The sequence below is a fragment of the Phlebotomus argentipes genome, unplaced genomic scaffold (assembly GCF_947086385.1).
Source record: "Phlebotomus argentipes unplaced genomic scaffold, Phlebotomus argentipes genome assembly contig_2, whole genome shotgun sequence".
NCBI lineage: Eukaryota > Metazoa > Arthropoda > Insecta > Diptera > Psychodidae > Phlebotomus > Phlebotomus argentipes.
The window spans coordinates 3,070,311-3,092,227 of record NW_026776162.1 but is presented as its reverse complement, the minus strand read 5'-3'; the positions used below and the strand labels follow the sequence as shown (position 1 = coordinate 3,092,227).

At 44.2% G+C, this 21,917-nt stretch overlaps 5 protein-coding genes across 6 annotated transcripts in view; 4 read left to right on the top strand and 1 right to left on the bottom strand.

Annotated features, from left to right (window-relative positions):
• LOC132265374 (histone-lysine N-methyltransferase ash1) overlaps nucleotides 1–14,909 on the top strand; it is a 22,371-nt gene extending 7,462 nt beyond the window's left edge. Inside the window, exons 5-9 of the mRNA XM_059766002.1 lie at nucleotides 7,749–9,954; nucleotides 10,012–13,091; nucleotides 13,149–14,459; nucleotides 14,534–14,647; nucleotides 14,711–14,909. Of these exons, the coding sequence (XP_059621985.1) occupies nucleotides 7,749–9,954; nucleotides 10,012–13,091; nucleotides 13,149–14,459; nucleotides 14,534–14,647; nucleotides 14,711–14,875 (6,876 nt within the window). The 3' untranslated portion in view covers nucleotides 14,876–14,909. The remainder of the gene's footprint in view (nucleotides 1–7,748; nucleotides 9,955–10,011; nucleotides 13,092–13,148; nucleotides 14,460–14,533; nucleotides 14,648–14,710) is intronic.
• Nucleotides 14,898–16,597, top strand: LOC132265380 (large ribosomal subunit protein uL2m). Its single transcript, XM_059766009.1, has one exon. It carries the CDS (start codon nucleotides 15,450–15,452, stop codon nucleotides 16,563–16,565), a length of 1,116 nt encoding a protein of 371 aa, XP_059621992.1. The 5' UTR covers nucleotides 14,898–15,449; the 3' UTR covers nucleotides 16,566–16,597.
• LOC132265375 (lon protease homolog, mitochondrial) lies at nucleotides 16,587–21,917 on the bottom strand. Of its 2 annotated transcripts, none has more exons than XM_059766003.1 (3): nucleotides 21,171–21,917; nucleotides 20,635–21,113; nucleotides 16,587–18,437 (listed from the first exon to the last, which is right to left on the bottom strand). In XM_059766003.1, exons 1-3 carry the CDS (start codon nucleotides 21,829–21,831, stop codon nucleotides 16,638–16,640), a joined length of 2,940 nt encoding a protein of 979 aa, XP_059621986.1. In that variant the 5' UTR covers nucleotides 21,832–21,917; the 3' UTR covers nucleotides 16,587–16,637. The 2 variants fall into 2 exon arrangements, with proteins under 2 accessions (XP_059621986.1, XP_059621987.1); XM_059766004.1 differs by having other exon boundaries at nucleotides 20,635–21,065.
• LOC132265384 (general odorant-binding protein 56d-like) lies at nucleotides 18,888–19,650 on the top strand. The gene is made up of 2 exons (XM_059766015.1): nucleotides 18,888–19,156; nucleotides 19,223–19,650. Exons 1-2 carry the CDS (start codon nucleotides 19,106–19,108, stop codon nucleotides 19,568–19,570), a joined length of 399 nt encoding a protein of 132 aa, XP_059621998.1. The 5' UTR covers nucleotides 18,888–19,105; the 3' UTR covers nucleotides 19,571–19,650.
• LOC132265385 (general odorant-binding protein 56d-like) lies at nucleotides 19,962–20,488 on the top strand. Its single transcript, XM_059766016.1, has 2 exons — nucleotides 19,962–20,059; nucleotides 20,126–20,488. Exons 1-2 carry the CDS (start codon nucleotides 20,009–20,011, stop codon nucleotides 20,471–20,473), a joined length of 399 nt encoding a protein of 132 aa, XP_059621999.1. The 5' UTR covers nucleotides 19,962–20,008; the 3' UTR covers nucleotides 20,474–20,488.

Genomic DNA, 21,917 nt, shown 5'->3' with positions numbered 1-21,917 from the left:
CTTATCTTGGCAAATTTGTTAGAAGCTGTCTTTCTTGTGGATTTTCAAAAGGGATTTTCTGTATGCTTACACTTCGATTCACTTCAAGAGATGCTTGACATTGCTTTTGTTTGAAACACAGTGGGTGGCGAGATGCGTCTTCAACTGAGTGTAACATCTGCGAGTTGGAAAATGTTGTTAATCACTCTTCAATTTACATCTTAATTTGATTTTTATTCCCACTCTAAGTGGTGGTGACACAAATGTGTACAATTCAATAGGTGGCTGTAAAGTTGTGCCTCTTGGCACGATGAAGTGAAATGCAGAAGAGACTGCAAATAAAAAAGTGTAGCGATAAACAAATTGCAGCTCGTTAACACAAAGAATACCCTTGCTCTTGGCAAACCCATCTTCAATTGTGATTTTATTTCCTCAGCCATATTACCTGGAAGATGTGTGTCTCTGGTGGCACTATCGTGAGGATTGTGGTGTGAAAGGGAGAGTTTGAATTTGTTCGAAGGCGAGATACACGTGTGAATAAGATGGATGATAAATTTATTGTCTTGTTGGTATTTAAAATCCCCCTTCTGATGTGTGGTTTAAACGGAGAAAATTATCCGCATATCGTATGAATTCTGTTGACACACAAAAAGGTAGAGGGTCTAACTGTGGATGAAAGGAGAGAATATGTGCGGTGAAAGAGTGGGAAATTAGATGTAGACATCCATGTGTTTATAAAATAAACGCACATCCATGAAAGGGGAAAAAATTAAGTAGTTTAGAGTAGCATCAATGAGTTGTGAGTTTGGTGAATGAGTCAAATAAGGGGGTTCGTGTTTTGGGTTAGATGGAAAAAAAGGTGTAACAGACACTCGTTCAATTGAGGTGATTTTTTCCCAACACTCGGTGAACGAGATCGCTGTTGCCAGTTGATGTGAGGAGGAAACAAGAAAGGAAAGGTGCAAAGGGATGATTTGTTCAGTGGGTAAAAAAAAGGGGGAGAGAGAGAGAATTGTATAAAATAACATCTAAACGGGGTCTTGCATCAAAGATATAGCAAATAATAATTGATGAGGCAAAATATCTCAAATAACGAGTTTGTCCCCTATCCATATATTCTGGATTTGTGGCTGTTCAAATCTCAAAACTCGTCAAATGTCGCCTCATTTGGTCGCTTCGAGAGAGACAAATTCATTTTCAGTAATATATTAATAAATATACAGAATATCGAGAGACGTCTCTCTGCTGAATGTGTTTTACATAATATAGAAATAACAGCAGTCGCACTCAATAACCTTCATGTGGTGTTTGATTCACTCTTTTTTTCATATTTTATATGCTGAAATGGGGAGACATAGTGATTATTTCAATTTCAACTCTTTCATATTTTTGTCGAATACGTAATTATTATTCGTTATATCGTGAATATCTCCATATTTGTGGAGATTTTCATATATAAATGGGGTTTTATTTTATTTTTAATCTCTATGCTTGTGTACGTTGTTCTACAACACTGCATATTTACATACAGTGAAGAGAAAAAAAAATGCTACATCATGGTTAATAAGATAATCTGAGATTTTTTCTATCTGGGTCATTTTGATGTTGATCTTAGAAATAAAATGAGCGTCAGAGACAAATATGATAAATTCTCTTATTAATGGTTACTAAATACTGTCAATTTTTAGCACTGATTTGCTCCCCACTGTGTCTGCTATATAGCAAATTATTGGCAAGAGAGACACATAAAAAGCTGAAAAGTGAAAAAACACGATGATAAACTAACCACATAGTTAATTTTATATAGCATCTCATGCTGGACGACAGCGTGTCTTGCTTACAGAGGTGAGCAATGCGAGATTTACCTGTGTTGGCAAATTGAAATAATACAAAAAGAGACGTGCCAGTACAAAATTAATCTGATAGAACCGGTTAAATTGCTTTGTGATTTTTATATATATCACAAAGTAGAGGAAAAACATATTTAAAAATGTGCGTATTGAATTGAAGATGGGGCGTCAGAGGATTGGGAGTGTGAGAGGGGGGAGAAGACGGGGATATATTGAGTTGAGGGCATTAAAGACTAAGAAAAAAAAGAGTATTTAAGAGATTATTTATCTGTGTGTGAATATTTGCTATTTTTTCGCTGCTTCATTGCTCATGGCGTGACGCTGTGGGGACAAGGAGATTTGACGAGAGAGAGACACGAATAGACATAAAAGATGGAGAAGAGTCGTAGGTGCAAAAAATATCGTGTAGATATAGAGAATATTCACCTTCCAAACACCCCCATCCTCTCTCTGCTTTTGGCTAATTCTTCCTGCGTGATGTTGTGTTTGTCTTTGACTTGTTGGATGTGTTTAGCGTTTGAGTGATGATGATTGTAGGGGATTTATGAGAAAAGGAACTCCTGTTGAGAGAATTGAGTCATTATGACTCATACAATTCTCACTTTAATTCAGCAAATTGTGCCAGTACTTGTGACAATGTTCCAGCATTAAGTTGTGCATTGTGTAATTCACTGAAAAAAGGTGTGGACAGTGATGTGGAATTAGTATGGGCAAAGATGTAAGACAATAAGTTTGGCGGTGTTAATGAAGATTTAGTGAATGTGTGGATATAAGGACGATGGAAACGCTGAATCAATCAAATAAAATGCCACCAACAACGTGGGGAAATAGCAATTTATCAGCTGTTGAGCATGTTTGGGAGTATGTGAACTACTTGGTCAAGAGTTTTCACCAGGTAATTTGTTAATTAACAACCGCATATAGCATTGCAAATGCATACAATTGAATGTATAAACCGCAGATGTTATGAGGAGTGGTGCAATTCACCTTGAAAAGTGAATTAAAATTAAACATCTCCCCTGAAATTCATTGTGTGCACATTTAAATAAACACATAATAATATGAAATTAATTAGATCTCAATTAACTTTATTTACCAAAGCATAATCTTTGTGGTGAATGAGTGGTAAATGTGTTGTGATGTTTATGAGAGAATCGGTGATTTAGAGTCATCACGAATAGGGGGAAAGATGCGTGAGTGCCGCCAACGTGGGGAGAGCAAAAGGGAGGCGATTTAATGCATTTGGGTATTATAGAGGGATCTTTGATTAGCAAAAGTGTATGGCAAAAGACGGAATTGCTCAAATAATGTACATATTGGTGCGAAGGAGATAAGGCAAAAAGGGGAAGAGAGAAAGAGAACGAGAAGGGCAATAAACATGCCTGAACTAATTGTGTATTTCAAGAACGTATCACGTTGTTGTATCCCTTTTGCTTTATACCACATTAAATATAATATAAGTGTACTTTATAATATTGAATTGGATTATTATTGTGGCTGGCGAGAGGACAGCGCGAGGAGCTTGCGCGAAAATTCACGTGAACAAGATGTAAAGGAGGGAATAAAGAGAGCATATAATGTTAATGTGGTGAAGATGTTGTGTTGTAGAATCAAAAAATCACCTCGCATAAATATTTCATTGCAAATTGAAATTATGACAAACCACAAATTGTACCCTAAAATTTTGTAGGTCTTTTGTGTGTGATTTAATTTTCTTTCGCTTTCATGTGCGGCAATTCTTTTATTTGATTTTATGCTTAACATGAGATAGAGTCTCATCGTTGGCGCATATTGAATGTAAAATGTTGCTTCTCACTGGCAAATTGACGGGCCAATCGAAATATTTTTGGGAATATTCTTTTTGTTATTCCTGAGCTACAAGATTTCACATGTGAGAATTAAATACAATTACAGCATTAACGAGAGTCTTGAGAAGAATTGAGAGGAAGAGAAGGAGAGGTATTGTTGAAATTTGCTGTGTGGCTCCATGTAATTTGTTATTCGAGAAAATTATTCACTGTGACGACCCTCCTTTATCATAATCATCCTTTACCGCCCTATATTGTGTGTATTTTTGTCTTTTCGGTGCCACACATCCAACAGCAGGGCAGTGAGTGAGAGGGAAAAAAAAAGAAGTAACTTCATAACAATTATTTCATACCAACCATCCTCCATGAGAGTGAAATCCTCAAACGAAGCGACAACAGTCCACCCAAAATGTAATTTATACGCGCTGTGATGGTAAAATGCGCTGCCGGACAAGTGGATGAGGGAAAGATGAAAATACCTCGGCAAGAAATTCACGTTTATAAAAGAGACAAAGAAGGAGACAAGACAGGAGAGAAGGAATTATTAAAAATCCATGACTTATAGAATAATTTGACCACTGTGTACACACAGTGTCTTGCTTGTCGCAGTGTAAATGCTGTGAAAAAGAGCAGAAAATGTTGGCTATGGCAGAGGCGGGAGCCGTGCAAAAAGACACTGTGCAGTGCGAGGTTTTGCAGAAGTATCATAAATTAATAAAATTAAAATATTTCTTCAACATAATTCAGTGTGGCTCGAGTGGACGTGTTCAACTCCCGGTCTGGCTTTTTTCGGCGAGGGGAGTAGCTCTGTCCAGAAGGAGGGTGTTTTGTGTTGTACCTGTGGTAAAAATTACACAATGTCTGGATACACATGTAGATATTCAGTTGAAGCGTCATGAAAATTTAATTAACTCTATCTACAAAATGTTACCACCGCGTATCATACATTTGGCCACAACGGTGCCCTTGCTTTAAAGGAGGGAGGGAAAAAAGTGAGTGATGTAGAACCGGCACACATTGGAGGGTTTATTGGGCATAAAATGAATGTTAAATATATCATCCTTGTGTGCTGTGTCACCATTGATTTATCCCTAGACTGTGTAGAAAACATGTCCCGAAATAGCATCTGATTTGCACACATTAGTGACCTCTCATGGGGGAATCATCAGTTTTTTTTTCCTGTAATCCCACTTCTCACAGAAGCGACTTTTCATCTTTGTTAGCATGTTGGGCATTTACAGTGGTGTTTATACAAAATCTCACGGCAAATTACCCACATTGTAGTTGGGAAAAAAGCAACAAACTAGAGATGAAATAAAAGTACATTAAAGTCCTGAGTTATCGATTTAGCAATGACAAGCAATCAAAAAGTTTCTTTCAGAGTGCAGAAAAATTCTATTAATGGCGATAAAGAAAATTCACGTTGTGATTAAACTCAGTTTGGAAAACTCAGGAGTTTTATAGCTTTCGTCTGTGATTTATCTTCTATCACACTGAAGCGGTTCTGAAAGTTGTCCTTTATGTTTTTTTTTCTTCCTCACTTTTCGTCAAAAGCAACCCAGAATCTGTTTTTGAGAAGTTTTGGGTGATTGAATAACCCTTGCGAGAATCCAATTAGATTGGTTGTGTCCCAAATGGAGAGAGTGGAAACTTCTGTTCGAAACCCTTTTCACCATAAATATGGTGAAAAGGTAATTACATCATAGAAAAATATCGATTCTAAGCTGATCCTTTTTAATCAACATTCGATAGAGTCTGTCCGGAGGCGAGAAAGACTAGGAATTTGGGACTGAAAAATCAATTTTCCAACGTATCCTTTAATCTTTTAATTGAAAACCACTGAATATTTCACCAAATGGAATATTCAAACGATGAAAAGAGCTTCTATGGTTGGAAATAGGCAAAACTCTCTTTCTGTCTATTATTTTCAAATTTCTCACTCTATTTCTAACCAAAGTGAAGGAGAAAAACATTGTCGGCATAACATAGTTTTTTTTTCAACTTAAGCATGGAGTATATATAATTGACTGGGTTTTTGTTGGAGGGAGAATTGCGTGTTTCAATTAAAATTCACCACTTAAGGCACGATTTCTAATGGCTCGAGCCTTTTGATACAATTTCCTCTAAGCTGCAAGAGTGCGTTTCTGCTTGGCCTGCGAGAGACTTTCTTTCGGCGCCCCATTGTTGGTGGTGCGAAAGGTGTCCGCAGGGCATGAGGATTAATATTATATCCCCCTTTTTTTGCTCGCACCCTGGAAAATAATCTGCATGCATGGTGGCAATGTGAAGGGTGTGGTGTTGCGGGTGGGTTGATACTTAGTGGGAATGAAAATGGGAAACGCTTAGTCATTCTTCAGCTTCAGTCCCGAGAGAATGTATTTCATGTGCTTTCCATTCCAGAGGAAAAAAAATTGAAACTGAAAATTGATATTTTGCTCAATATGTAACTATCAGAAACACAGGCAAGAAGAGAAAATGGGGGAAAAAGTGACTTACAATAGGCAGAGATTTGAATTTGCACTTCAGAGATTGTTACTAATAAGATGGGAAGATGTGAAGGAAGTCGGTTGAATTCTCTTATATATTTGCTTTGTAAATTATTTGACTCGAGGGTGAAAATGAATTTAACTATGGATAAGAAATATAAGAGAAACTTTAAAATTTGTTTAACATCTACACCACTGTGGCAATGCAAGTTTGAAACTTAGATATTTATATACTGCACGTAATTATGAACGCTATATCTTGATTGAGAACCTGAAGACACTGAGTGAATAAACTCAGACGTAAAACTTTAACTTTCCATCCATGAAGACTGAGTGAAGAGTCTTAAATATATTAGCTTTCAAAGCCTAAGTATGAAGCGCTTAAGAAGTTTTTAATTGCCTTCGCAATATATTGTTTTATTTGCTATTTATCAACACCAAAAAAGATCTGAAAAGAATCCCAATCTTCAAAGAACGCGCAATATGCAAGCCAAAGAGTGAAAACAATTCAACCAAACTCCCGCCCTAACTTCTGTTTTTTTTTACCACTTTTGCATAGCACACAGAAAAGTGCAATGAAGGCGGTGTGGAAATCTATTAAGTCTCGTGCGGAATGAAAAAAGAGGGTGGAAGGTGAAGACCATATAGTGAAAGTTTCTATTTGACGAGGCGTCTCTTGCAAAAGGGGTGCATTATAAAAACTATATAGAGAAATTACCCTCTCTTAGCCCTGTCGCGGTTTGTTTGCACTCACAAATCACCCCTAAGGTATAATGAGTTCATGTGCGTGGGGTTGAACTTCTATTTTTAACGAAAATGTACACTTTTTGCTTTACTCTGCGAGTCCTGTTTTTTTTTACAACTTCCTCATTGTTGGCTTTTTAATATGCAATCCAAAGGAAGAAAAAGAAAAATATATACATGCTGGTGTGGCGCTGTTTGGCCTATTGATCGCAATAAATGTACTACACAAAGTGAAATGACCCTTTCGCCTTCACACGAGTGTTCTACGCTCGTCTGTCGAATGTTTGTTCGCTGTTTGGTTTCATTGAATGTAAGGTGTACGGAAAAACACATTTTTTTTCGTCTCTTGTCTCAATGAGGGTTGGTTTTGGCAGACAAATTGAATGATGAGGAGTTAAAGAGCATGAAATAGAGAGGAAAATCGATTTTACGGTTTAAAATATGTAAATGCAGATGCAAGTGAGAGACACTTTTGCTTAAGAAGGAAATATGGCCAAATTAAAAATTCAAATTATCACTATTTCCAATGGCGACGAAGAGAAGCAGAAGGTGAATAATTAAAAGTTGTCTTATATAAGTAGCCACTCTAATGAAGGAGCTGCTCTGTGTACGGTAATTTGGCCATGCTGTACGGAATGCTCATTAAGTTTTATGCTGTTCACTTGGAGGACATGCCAATTTGTGGTAGTTTTTGTGGTTTAATTTTTGTGAGGTATCATTAGCAGCACCGCTGAAGAGGACATTTAAATTCGTGCGGGCGGAATGAAAGGATAATGTTTTTTTTCTGTCTCACTAAATTTAGTGATGTGAGAAATTTAAATTATATTCTGCTCCGAACATATGAATTAGTTGACTGAATTGGGTCATTCTTCTGATTTCAGGCAAATCGGAGTGCATCGACGAGCAGTGGTGGACGAACAGACTCAAGTGATTCAGAATCAAGTGATGAAGTTCTGCAGGAAATCAATCCGGAGGATTTGGCGGCTATTCTACCCACTGAAAGTTTCAATGAATTCGATAATCCAGCGACTTCCGGAGCGTCTGCACCAACACAGACATCATCCACCACGCAAGCGGCAAATGCATCGAGATTTGGCCAAGTGAAGATAGCTTCGAGTGTGCCATCGTCACTCACGGATGCGTGTGCTGATGGTGGCTCGTCGAGTGACATGGAATTGCCGGCTATTGTGAATGCAGCTATACAGTTGGTGGAGAATTGCTCAGACAGTGAGGCGAGCGGGAGACCGTCAGCTCCTCCGGTGACATACAATTCACCGCTGCTGCTGGATTTCATGGTGAAGACGCAGATGCTGGGAAAGACAAGCTCATCGCTGGCGGAAGAGACTTCACTGCCTCAAGGTCCCAGTGGATCTGGTGATAAGGGAAGTGCTGGGAAGCTGGAGAGTGAATCACTGACGCCAACGGCATCGTCATCGGGGAGCAAAAGCACTGCAGCAGTGGCGACGAGCAGCGCATCTGTGGAGAGTAAAGAGAATGTACCTGTAGTGGAAGTGAAGAGGAAGCGCGGAAGGCCAAAGAAGAATCCAACGATTGAGAAACCTGCTGCACCAGCGGCAAAGAGTGCAACAACAACGAGCGGATCACCAGATTCTGGGATTCTCTCCATTACGCAGAGTCCATCGCATTCGCCGAGAACAGAGGCGAAACGCGGGCCTAGTGCAAGGAGTGCAGCGAGTGGGAGTGCGAGGAAAGTTGACTCTGTGCCAGTAGCCACGCGAAAGACGCCAGTTCCCACGACACCCACGAAGATCAATATTTCCAGTCTGGACAAGAGCATGTATGCCACTGAGAGGGTGCTGTATCCACCGCGTGGGCGACGTCGCGGTCCTGGGAGGCCGCCGACAAAGTCCAAGGAGGCCAAAAAGGAGGAGACAGTGGATCCGATGTGGCGCAAAATTGACATCAATAAGAAATTCAGGCGGCCCAGTGTGAGTGGGTACAAGAGTGATGGTGGAACGGTGTGCAGTAAGGTTTTGGCATCTCAGAGTGGCTACACAAGTGACTATGGGGCCGTGAGGAGGCGTCGTCTGTCCGGCTATCGAAGTGATTACAGTACAAAGAGCAAGAAGAGTGGCTATCGGAGTGATTACAGTGTGAAGGCAAAGAGTTGTGGTTACAGGAGTGACTGCAGTATTCGGCATAGGAAGAAGGTGAGGCGAAAACGTCGCACGAAGACCAACAGTCAGAAGTCAGCGGTGACAGAGCAGGACATTCTGCAGCTGGCGGGACTTAGTCTTGGGCAGTCCAGTGAGGAGAATAGCGTGGAGGCGGTGACGCCAGTGGCCAAGACCAGTGAGAATCTCTTTTCCACGTCCACATTCAACGGGGCTTTCAGCGCTATGGCGCGATCACTGAAAGTGGGTCAGAATCATTCCCTCTTCTCGCAGGCGAGTAACTCAAAAATGTCCTTGAAGGATGTTGCTAATCGAAAGAGTGTGGCATTGGACGGTGCCTTTGGTGGCAAGAGCAAGTCACTATCGACATTCGGGTCGATTTCGGCTGGAAAATCAAAAGGAGCCGCCAAGAGACTCGATGACAGTGTCTGCTCCTTCGGCAGCCTCTTGCAGCAGTCCGGACAGAAGGGAAAAGAGGTGGCGTGTTTGAAATCTCCGGCCAGAGCTGCTGCCATTAGATCAAGACGATCTTCGGCAGTGAGTCGATGCAGCAGTCGATCAACCATGTCGCGACATCATCTTAGGCGACGTCGCAGGAAGCGCCTGAGGTCGCGGAATGAGAGTGTAGCTAGTCGAGTGACTGACGCCAAGTTTCTGCAGGAGCTGGATCAGTTGATCGCCTCCTTCGGGGCGGCTTGCCATATCAGTGCGGAGAGGAGTGTAACGAAAGAATCGGCGCCTAAGACAACTTCCAAACGGGCTACGAAGAAGCGGAAAGTGGCAGAAACTGCCGACTCGCCGTCAACGAGTGGCGGAGGCGGAAAGAGGAGGCACAAGAAGACGCAATCAACCCAAAGTCCAGATGATCACAAGCTTCCGCTGAAGAAGAGACACTATCTGCTGACGCCGGGTGAGAAGAGTGATAGCAAGATGATGGCAGAAGAGGCAAAAGGTGAGTAGTAAATATTTTGTGTTTGGTTTTAAAGGCGCTAACATATCGTCATTGCAGGTGATCCCGGAAAGATGCCACCCAGGGCGGTGACGCCGAAGAAGAGACATCTGATTGAGAAACAAGACCCACCGTCGATAATCACGGATGAGATATCATCGGCCATAAAGTCAAGCAATTCTCCTATAACAATTGACACAAAAACCACGGACTCCAGTGAAATTAGTGTTGTGGATTCGGGAGCCAATCTCAGGAGTCGACGATCGGACATCATGACGCGGAAGAAGAATCGATTGGAGGGCTTGGTGTCAAAGATGCAAGCGTCTCCATCGGGAGAGAGTCAGAGTGAGAAGAGTCACTCTGGTCGACCGTCTGTCATCAGTAAAATTTCTGCTTCAGGTCCACCTCCGGGTGTTTTTGAGCCATCCATTGATTTGGAACTTCAAATTCCTGTCTCTACCATCATTGTACCGAGCTTGGTGACCAAGACTGAGGCTCTGGACTCGCCTAGAGTGACAGAATCCATCGGAACGGTGGATACAAATGAGAGTTTGGCAAGGAGGACGGAGAAAGTTGTGGAGACACTACTCAGCAAGACAAGAAGGCCACTGACGAAGAGAAAACGGCGAAAGACGATAAATAGAACGGGATTTCCGAGTGTGAAGAAGAAGAAAAAGATCACACGTGACAATACGCTAGAAGTGCCCTGGAATGATGGCCTAAAAGAGACTCAGGTATCGCCTAAAGTTCATCCCTTGACAGTTGAGAATGTAAAGAAGATCGCGGAGAATTGCGATCGTGTGCCGAAGGTGGGAGAAACGGCGGATATTTTTATGGAGAGAAACAACCGTCCGAGATTGTCAGTGGTGAGCTTGGAGAGGCTTCAAGGAAAGATTCCCGAAGAGTCCTCAAGTCGCATGGTGATTAATCCCTTTGGTGTGGACAGGAAGACTCGAAAGAGTATAGCAAATGGAGAGATTCCGGATTTGGGAAAGCGTCAGCTGAGAACAAGACATCGCGATGAGTCAAGTGAACAGAAGAAGAGGGATCGTGACAGTTCTCAGGAGAGTCCAACTGTTTCCACCATTGCGAAGAAGTTCAAGGAAGAGGAGACTTCAAAGCAACGCGATCAGTCGTCTGACAATGAACCTCTGATTAATCTTGTGAAGCCCAATGAGAGAAAGCGACCGCGCAGAAAGGGTGTAAGTGCTCTCATTGACAATCTCACGCCCAATGAATTACTGCCGGAATCCGCGAAGAGGACACGATTGCAGAGTGAGATTGAGAAGAAGAACAAATTGGAGGCGGAAATGCAGCCGGTGGTTAAGTTGGAGTCAATGGATGGAAGCAGTGGAATTATCCTGGGTAAGAGAACCACCTCAAGATCATCATCAGTTGCTCTATTTCCATCTTCGAGTCCTGTTGAGCGATCGCCACGACCAAAATCTAGGATGGAAGTGAAATTGAGTCCTTTGGCAATATCCAGGGAGGCGTCGAAAGACAATGGTAAAGTGGCTACGAAGGAAATGTCTCTGAAAGTGTCACTGAAGATTCCAGAACCTCGCAAGGAGCTTCCAAAAGTGGTATCAAAGGAAACTGAGAGAACCACGAGGAATAGGACAGCTAATACAGTTGCCAAGCCGGCGCTTGAGAGCAAGGAGAAGGAAAAGGTGGTGGAGAAGGAGAAACCAAAGGAGAAGCTCAAGGAGGCTGAGAAGGAAAAGAGTTCTGTGAAGACGCGTGCGAAGGATAAGAGTGTGGAGAGGAAGCCTGTGGATCTCGATGAAATGAGTCTGGAAAAGAGGCAACAAGTGGCCAAGTCACCCAAGAAGATTGAGAAGTATAAGGATGCCAAAGCTCACGAATCTCCAGTCAAGATGAAGTCTCCTGATGTGAAACCTTCAGTCAATACTCAATCATCACCTCAGTTGATGGAGGAATTGGAGCAAGAGCCTTTGCCCATAAGCGAAGGGCCGTCTAGAGTGCCTCCACGGGAAGATTCGCCGGTGAGTGTGGCCAGTGAGAAGAGTGGAAGGAAGTTTTCACGCTGGAAGAAGAAGTATCTCAATGCTGGTCTGCTCTCGGACACATTCAAGGAGGAGGAAGGAAAGAAGCACAGTCGATCAGAGGAAGGACCTTCTCAGATATTGCTACCTCCTCCGCCGTATTGTGAGCGATTCTTCCGCAAGACCCAGAGGGATTTCCTTCTGCCCTATGATCTCTGGTGGGCGCATGAGAATCAGAAGTTGCCTGGGAGAAATAGCGTTCCAAGTTGGAACTACAAGAAGATCCGCACAAATGTTTACATTGACGTGAAAGCGAATCCCAGGACGGATCAGCCTTCGTGCAGTTGCAATCCTAGCACGGGATGCGGTGAGGATTGTCTGAATCGAGTGGTTTACACAGAATGCAACTCGGAATCTTGTCCGTGTGGCGACAAGTGTCAGAATACGAAGATTCAGAAGCATGAGTACTCACCTGGATTGGAGAGATACATGACGGCGAACAAGGGATGGGGCGTCCGGACGCGACTGCCCATCAAGAAGGGGAACTTCATACTCGAGTATGTGGGTGAAGTGGTCACAGAGCGGGAGTTCAAGGAGCGAATGGCTACACTCTATGTCCGCGACACTCACCACTACTGTCTGCATTTGGATGGGGGACTGGTGATTGATGGACACCGCATGGGCAGTGATGGGCGTTTTGTTAACCACTCGTGCGCCCCGAATTGCGAAATGCAGAAATGGAGTGTGAATGGACTGCCCAGGATGGTGCTGTTTGCCGCCAGGGACATCAAGGCGGGCGAAGAGTTGACCTATGATTACAACTTTGCCCTGTACAATCCCACTGAGGGTCAACCGTGTCTCTGTGAGTCCTCATCATGTCGTGGAGTGATTGGTGGGAAGTCTCAGAGAGTGAAACCGCCGCCAGTGGATCAGCAGAGTGGAAACCATCAGAAGGCGAGTAATGGTGATGATGCTGCTTCCAGGGGAAGATCACGAAAGAGGACGGCGAAGAAGAATCTTGTGCAGAACACTGGTAAAGATCGGTCAGGAACGCCTCTGTTCCAGGTGCCATCCAACAAGGAGTTGATCATCATTAAGGAGAGCCACTGTTTCCTCATGAGGAATCTCGGGAAGGTGAGTTTGAGGAGGAGTTTAAATTATTTTTCAATTGCTAATGGTTTTCCTCCGTAGATTCGTCGATTGAAGGAGCGTTTGACACAGCAGCCTCAGGCACCAGTTCCCTCACCAGTAACTCTCCTCACGAGAATTACAGAATTGCGTGCGCCGAGGAACATCCGGACTAGGGGACTCACGGTGGGCGATCATGATCCTCAGATTGACAAGATGGCGAAGATGGCAGCGATCTTCAAGGATCTCTGTCGGGATATTTGTAGCTTTAAGGAGAGTGGACCGCACTATGCCATCAACAAGCTGGCGCTGCCGGCTAAGAAGAAACTACCGCAGTATTATGAGGTAGTGACGAAGCCCATCGATATGGCGCAGATTGAGGCGAATGTGGAGCGAGGAGTGTACAAGAATCCCGCAATGTTCGATGAGGATGTGCAGAGACTATTCAAGAATGCCATACAATTCTATCCAGCGACGTCAGATGAGATGAAAATAGCTCAGAATCTTCTTACGCTGTTCACGAACAAGAAGCAGTTGGTCTATCCGCAATTGTTGGAGATTGTTGACGACAAGGAAACACTCAAGGGCTTCCAGAGGTCGAAAGTGAATGAGTTGGTGCTGAAGGCGGAGCCCAATGAGGATGTCATTCAGTGCATTTGTGGCTTGTTTAAGGACGAAGGACTGATGATTCAGTGCTCAGACTGTCAAGTGTGGCAACACACGGAGTGCACGAAGGCGGACACGGAAGCTGAGAGTTATCGGTGTGAAAAGTGTGATCCCAGGCCAGTGAATCTGGAAATTCCGCTGGAGGAGTTCACAGATGAGGGCTACAGATACTACTTGTCGCTACTGCGAGGTGATCTGCACATACGGCAGACTGACACTGTGTACGTTCTCAGAGATATTCCAATGGATCCCGATCCCAAGAATTCCAACAGTCAAGCGCCGCGGAAGCACACGTACGAGACAATTGGAGACATTGACTACTCAGAGTGTGACATCTTTCGCGTGGAGAGACTGTGGAAGGACAACAACGGGAAGCGTTTCGTCTTTGGCCATCACTACTTGCGACCGCATGAGACTTACCATGAGCCCTCGAGGAAGTTCTATCCCAACGAAGTGGTCCGCGTGCCGCTGTACGAAGTGGTGCCAATTGAACTGATCATGGCCAGGTGTTGGGTGCTGGATGTGAACACCTACTGCAAGGGACGACCCGTGGACAGCGAGGAGGATCACATTTACATCTGCGAACTGAGGGTGGACAAGGGAGCTCGCTTCTTCTCCAAGGTTTCCAAGCAGGCCAATCCGGTGTGCACCAAGAGCTACGCCTTCCGCAAGTACGAGCAGCGGCTGAAGATCTCACGAACATATGCGGTAAGGAAACATTTTACTGGTTGTCATTCACCGTAGAATCTCTATTATTTGCTCACTGTGTCACATTGTTGCAGCCTCATGATTTAGGTCCGATGCCACCCAAGCAGAAGAAGCGCAAGGAAGAAATACCCATTGCTTCGAGAAAGAATTCCACATCAATCATTCAATTAATGCCACCTCCGCCAAAAGTAAGGTTTATGCTCTTTTATGCTCTGATGCATTGCTCATGTGTTTCGTCCTCTGTTTTGCAGACTTTGCATGAGAAGAGGAGCCGCCTGGAAGAGACTCTCACGCGCCTAATGAACCGCCTGAAGAGCACAAAGCCAGAAAGTCTGCCGGCCATGGACTTGTCCTATTTGTTAACGGGCAGAGGAGCTCGACAGCGTCGCGCCAATGCCACGAGTGTGCCTGTTTAATCCAGCATTTGGGTGGATTTATTGTAGTATTTTTTAAGAAGCGGGAGAGAGACACACTGGCGCGAAACCTGGACACCGTTGCATATTTTAGTTGAAGATACATAGCAAAGGATTTTTCTTTTTTAATTTCCCTCACATTATGGCTCTATATATGGCAATTCTTGGCTACAAAAGACACGTTTGCCCGGAGAGTGTCGTGAACACAAGCGTGAATCAAAAGCATGTTGCGTTAGTTAATCTTGTTGAGTCTTGCTGGATGGCATTATAATATAAATTTTGGGACGTATGTCACTTATATTTTCCATATTGCTCTCTGCATATTAAGCGCTTAAATCTATTTTCTCAATCATTTTCCTCTCTGTAAAGTGGAGACTTTTTAGAGGATGGTAGCTCCTTAAGTACCTAACAATGTTCGAATATTAATCGATATGAATTATGAAAATGATACATTTTTGTTATCCAAATAACAGTTATGATTTTTGGCGGTCTAAAATTCTTGAGATTTGTTTATTTATTAATACTATGTGCCCTGAAATATCAAGTGAAATTTTGAATTATTTATAATGTACCTAAGATGAAATACAATTTAGCCATTTTCAAAGGAAAGTCTTTTCGAGGCTCTATTATTTTGGCGCGTAGTGTGGATTTGCTTCTTCAAGTGTGTCCACTTGGTGGCGCTGCGGTGTGTGGTTATTTTGAAAGTGAGGTTAAACAGCTGGGAGGAAAAATGTCCAGTTTGTCGCTTCTTTTCCGGGGACTGCAGATCTCCAGGACGGTGGTGAGAAGTCCAGTCATCGTGCAGAGTCGCACCAAGGCGCACAAGTGCCTGTGGAATATCGAATTGCCACAAATTGGGCGAGGAAAGGCATTCCGAAGGATTGTTCACTTCCCCGAAGAGTACACCATCAAACCCCTTGAAGTGACCAACCTTGCGGGCCGAGATCCGGTCACGGGACGTGTCGTGGCGAAGGGAATTGGTGGTGGAATCAAGCACAAGTATCACTGGATCAAGTGGCAGCGAGATGGACCAACAGAAGGACCGCCGCAGGTGGAGAAAGTCTTGGATGTCCTCTTCGATGGTTGCCGGACGGCAAAGATCGCCCTCGTCGGCGTTGGAGACGAGCTGAAGTACATCCTGGCCACGGAGAATATGAAGCCAGGCGACCTCATCAAGACATCCAGGGTGATTCCCAGGATTCCCGTGAGGGCAAACGAGGGTGACGCTTATCCGCTGGGAGCTCTGCCCATCCACACTCAAGTGCACTGCGTGGAGAAGTTCCCAGGAGAGCCGTGTCACATGATTCACGCTGCGGGCACCTTTGGGACGATCACGAGGAAGTTCGATGACTATGTGGTGGTGCAGATGCCGTCCAAGAAGGAGTTCGCCTTGAGGGAAATCTGCATGGCCACTGTGGGCAGAGTGTCCAATGTGAACCACAACAAGGAGCACGTGGGAACGCCGCAGAGGAAGCGAGAGCTTGGCTACCGCCCGCGATCTGGCCTGTGGCAGAGGAAAACCGGTCGACATGGCAGGAAGATTCGTCCACTGCCACCACTGAAGATCATACCAGACGCTCCAACCCCACCAGGACCGCCGGTGATGCACCTCACGCTTCCTAGCGTCAATCTCAAGAGGGAGAAGCGCACCAGACCCAATGGACATGTTAAACTCGTAGAATGGGGATCGTAAGGTAATAAAATCCACCTTCGCTAGTTAGTTAACACTCTTCTTTTATTGCCAACACCACAATATGACTTCGCTTTACTGGGGAAAGGCAATCCTGAACACATCCTCGTACTTATCCACAAAGTGGATGTCCAGTCCCTCTTTGATGTAGTCAGGCAATTCCGTGAAATCCTTCCTGTTCTCATCCGGGAGGATTATGCACGTCACGCCTGTTCTCTTGGCCGCAATGATCTTCTCTTTGATTCCTCCGACTGGCAAGACTTTTCCCGTGAGGGAAACCTCTCCAGTCATCGCGATGTCCTTCCTCACGGGACGATTGAGCGCCAGGGAGAGCAGGGCAGTGGTTATCGTGATGCCAGCGCTGGGTCCATCCTTCGGTGTGGCTCCCTCGGGCACGTGGAGATGAATGTGTTCACTCTCCAGGAAGGCATTCTTCTTGTCAATGTCATGAATATAATTCCTCGCCACTGTCAGGGCTATTCTAGCAGACTCCTTCATCACATCCCCCAAATGGCCCGTCAATTGCAGCGAACCATCACCTGGACCGCCCTTGTCCGTCTTCTCCGGAGCCTCCAGGTACTTCCTCTTGGCCGTCTCGATGTACAGCGTTGATCCTCCCATCGCTGTCCACGCCAGGCCCATCACAACTCCCGCCGGCGTGTCTGTGTACATGCGATCTTGCGTGAAGATGGGCTTTCCCACATACGTGGATAAGCTCTCCTCTGTCACGTCCAGATGTTCAGCCTCCTTGCGCACAACCTTGTACGCCACTTTCCGGATGATCTTCTCAATGTGCTTTTGCAGATTCCTCACGCCAGACTCTCTGCAGTAATTCTTTACCAACTTCAACAGAGACTCGTCCCGAATAGCAATCTGTTCGTTCTTCAAGCCACTCTCTTCCATCGCCTGAGGAATCAAGTACTGCTTGGCAATTGCCAGTTTCTCCTCAGCCACATATCCTGACATCTCGATCATCTCCATGCGATCCCGCAGTGGTTCCGGGATGGTGTCCAAAACGTTGGCTGTACAAATGAACAGGACATGCGATAAGTCAACAGGAACGTCAATGTAGTGATCCAGGAAGTTCTTGTTCTGCTCCTTGTCCAGCAACTCAAGCAACGCCGCTTGCGGATCTCCCTGGTAACCTCTGCCGATCTTATCCACCTCATCAATCAACACCAGTGGATTCTCCGTCTGTGTCTTCTTCAGGCACTGTATCAACTTCCCCGGCATCGCTCCCACGTACGTCCTCCGGTGTCCCTTGATCTCCGCCACATCCGTCATGCCGCCCACACTGAACCTGAAATACTCCCTGTTGAGTGCCCTCGCAATTGACCGCGCAATGCTCGTCTTTCCCACGCCCGGCGGCCCGTGGAAACACAGAATCTTCCCCTGCGTCGAGCCTCTCAGCTGACTCACGGCAATAAACTCCAGGATCCGCTTCTTGATGTCTTCCATGCCATAGTGATCGGCATCCAGGATCTCTGTGGCGCGATCCAAGTCCAGATTCTCCTCACTCATCACGCCCCAGGGCAGGGAAGTCAGCCAATCCAGGTAGTTCCTCGTCACATTGAACTCCGTACTGTGACTCTCTAGGAAGTTGAGTTTGTTCAACTCCTCCTCAATCACAGCCGACACTGCCGGTGGAACGATTTTCTCCTTGATCCTCTCGCGGTACTTCTCCCCAATGGCATCCTTGTCGTCCTTCTCAATGCCCAGCTCCTTCTTGATCACCTTCAGCTGCTCCTGCAGAATGTACTTGCGATGCTGCTCCTTCACCTTCTGCTCCACCTCGCGCCCAATCTTCTGCTGCAGCTTCGACAGCTCCAGCTCCTTCTTCAGCAGAGAGAGAGACAGCAGAAGACGCTTTGGAATCTGTGGGAAAACCATTTTACGTGCAAAGTGAGTAATAGTTGCATGGGAACAAAACAGGCATTTCATTACAGAACATTAAATATCAACATCGTAAAACTTATTTTAAAAATACAAAAAATTCGCGTGGAAACAATTTAAATCATTTGCAATTAAAGCAATGCACTTTGACGCAGTGTTAACTGCCTATTTTTAGTCAAATAATTTTTATAGGCAACTTCATTGCTCTGAAAAAGCTGCATTTCTTATTAGTGAGAGTTAGAATGTTGTACAGAATTTGTATTTCTCAATTTGTATGAAAGATAAAAAGCTCACAAAAATGTATTTTGTGCTATGATTAATTCTCTGAAAATACTTGACATTCACTTCATTCAAAGAAAAGAGGAAATAAACATCTCTTATTTATCGTTTGTTTTGACGCAATTCGGCTCTGCAAAAATCCACCCAATTTAAATTAAACTCTTTGTATGGGCAATTAAATTCCAACTTTAAGCTGATCCACCATGAGTAATCTCAGTAAAGTGTTTACAAAAATGCGCGTGACAACAATTAAAAAAGCAATAATTTTTTTCATCTCTCGCAAACCACCTGAAAATATTCATATAAAAACAGCTCACATGAAGACCAGAAGTCATTCAAAGCCAGAACAGTGATTGAATTTGAGAGACACGATGAGTCTTATTGGAGTTGTGTTTTTAGTTTGTGCGATTTCTGCAGTTTCGGTTTGTATAAATACATAAAACACTGTTTTCCTCCTCTATTAAAGTGCATTTTGTGCGCTTCTTAAGGCTCGTCCCGGATCTTTGTCAGAGGATGTGATAATGTTCAAGGACACGTGCCTGAAGGAGACCAACGTAACTCCTGATCAACTTCTCAAGTTCCGCAATGACGATCCGTCGGTTACGAAGCCCGTTGGCTGCTACGCGGATTGCTTGAGCAGGAAACTCGGATTCCTCAAGGAGGACAACAGTTTTGATGCTGAGGGAACCATCAAAATGCTCACGACTGAAATTCCGAAAGAAAAGGTCGACGCTTTCCTCAAGAAATGCGCCAACAAAATTGGAAAGGAGAAATGCGAAGTGTCGCTCAACTGGTTGAAATGCGATGAGGAAATCGCTAAAAAGGTCCTTGCCTAATTCGTATGACGAATCATTGAACATGAGTCCTAAATAAGCTTTCAGCTCATGTAAATATTGAATAAACTTCATGAAAATTATCCCAAAGTTATCAATAATACCAAACAATCGCAATAATTAACAAAAAAAATTAGTAACTAAACGCGTTTTTCTAAAAAAAAGATCTTTTATCACTTCCTTTGACGTAATTCAGCTTTGCAAAAATGTAACCAGATTCACAAATAACTATTAAATTTTTTCCTATTGATCATGAAATTTTGACTTACACCAGATCTTCTACCACTAAACTTAACAAAGTGTTTACTAAAATACGCGTAACACCAATTAAGGCAATAATTTTTTCATCTCTCATAAACCACCTGAAAATATTCATATAAATACAACACACTTGAAGATCAGAAGTCATTCAAAACCAGAACAGTGATTGAATTAGACACGATGAATTTCCTTGGAGTTGTGGTTTTAGTTTGTGCGATTTCTGCAGTTTCGGTTTGTATAAATACATAAAACACTGTTTTTCTCCCCTATTAAAGTACATTTTGTTCGCTTCTTAAGGCTCATCCCGGATCTTTGTCAGAGGATGTGATAATGTTCAAGGACACGTGCCTGAAGGAGACCAACGTAACTCCTGATCAACTTCTCAAGTTCCGCAATGACGATCCGTCGGTTACGAAGCCCGTTGGCTGCTACGCGGATTGCTTGAGCAGGAAACTCGGATTCCTCAAGGAGGACAACAGTTTCGATGCTGAGGGAACCATCAAAATGCTCACGACTGAAATTCCGAAGGAAAAAGTCGACGCTTTCCTCAAGAAATGCGCCAACAAAATTGGAAAGGAGAATTGCGAGGTTTCTCTCACTTGGTTGAAATGCGATGAGGAAATCGTTAAAAAGGTCCTTGCATAATTTGACGAATCCTAAACAATACTTTGGCTCATGGAATATTGAATAAAGTACATGAACATTATCTCTGTGGTGTTAATTAATAAAAACGTTTCTTTGGTTGCTCTAATGAGCGACTTTTGAGTCATAAAATTGTATGAAAAAGCAGATAAAGCATAACTTACGTCCATTTCCTCCAAAATGGCTTGCAGCTCTGGCGAGTCTGCCGCTGAGAGCGAGGCTCCCAGATCGCAGAGGTAAATGGGATTGTCCACGACCCTCTGGTTCTGGTGCAGCATCTGCTGGAGGCTCTCCCTGTATAGAGGATTCATGGTGATGATGTCGCGAATGGTCTTGATCACCTCCTGCGTGAGAGCCTTCACTTCCTCTGTTTGTTTGAAGGCTTCCTGCTTCACGTTCTCTACTTCCACCATCAGCACAGGCTGCTTCTCTCCCTCCACCAGCGGTCGTCGCTTGGCCTCTTTCGCCTTCTCCGCCTCCTCCAGGGACTTCACTTCGGTCTCACTAGGCGAATCGTTGTTAGCATTGCGCACTTGCTTGATCAGCCTCTGCACTCGGTGCTTGCGTCTCCTCTTCTCGGCGTCCGGTTCCTCAGCTGACACGTGCATTTTCACATTAAACATCGGAAAATTGAGTTTCATGTCTGAATATGAAGAGTTCATTATAAATATCCGGCATTACGCGCTCAATGCAGACTCACCTTTGCCCTGCGGTGAATCCAAGTCCTCAAACAGTTGTCCCACGACTTTTATCCTTCGATGAGCAGTGAGGACAAGCCGAAGTTTGTCCCCGAGATCCTGCATCTCCTGGATCTGAGCAAACGTTCCCACATCGTAAATGTCCGCGAGATTCTCCACGACCTCGCTCTCGTTCTCGTCGTCGCGCTTGAGGAAGACACCAGCGTAAGGCTGATTCAGCTTCACTTTCCGCCTTATCAGGTCGATTAGGAGGGGATTTGTGACCTCGATAATCTTCATAAATCGTGGAAACACTGGATTCCTCCGCGTGGCAATTACCGGCAAGTGGGGCCACACCTCAGGAATCGCCACTGTTGCTGGCAAATGTGTTGAGAGGATGTCCTCAGGCGCCTCCTCCGGAGGCTCATCCGAATCTGAGTCAGCGGCTCTATTTGTGCAGAACCTCTGGGGAACCGCAGTGGCTCTCAGCCTGACACCATCCCTCAGTAGTTCCCTGTTCTGGCTCAAGATAAAGGGCACTTTTCCTTGCCTCCAAAGGTCGATATTTGAGGTTAGATTCCATGTTGACACAGTTCTGAGACTTTTGCCACTATATAAACACTTTCTTGTGCAGCTCACTGTCGATATCACTGCACGGCGTGACACGGCACTTACTAAATACATGATAAATAAGGATTATTAATGAGAATCAGTGAATTTGTTGGAAAACAACAAAACCCGAATATTTCGTTAGATGCAAATTACTTCTA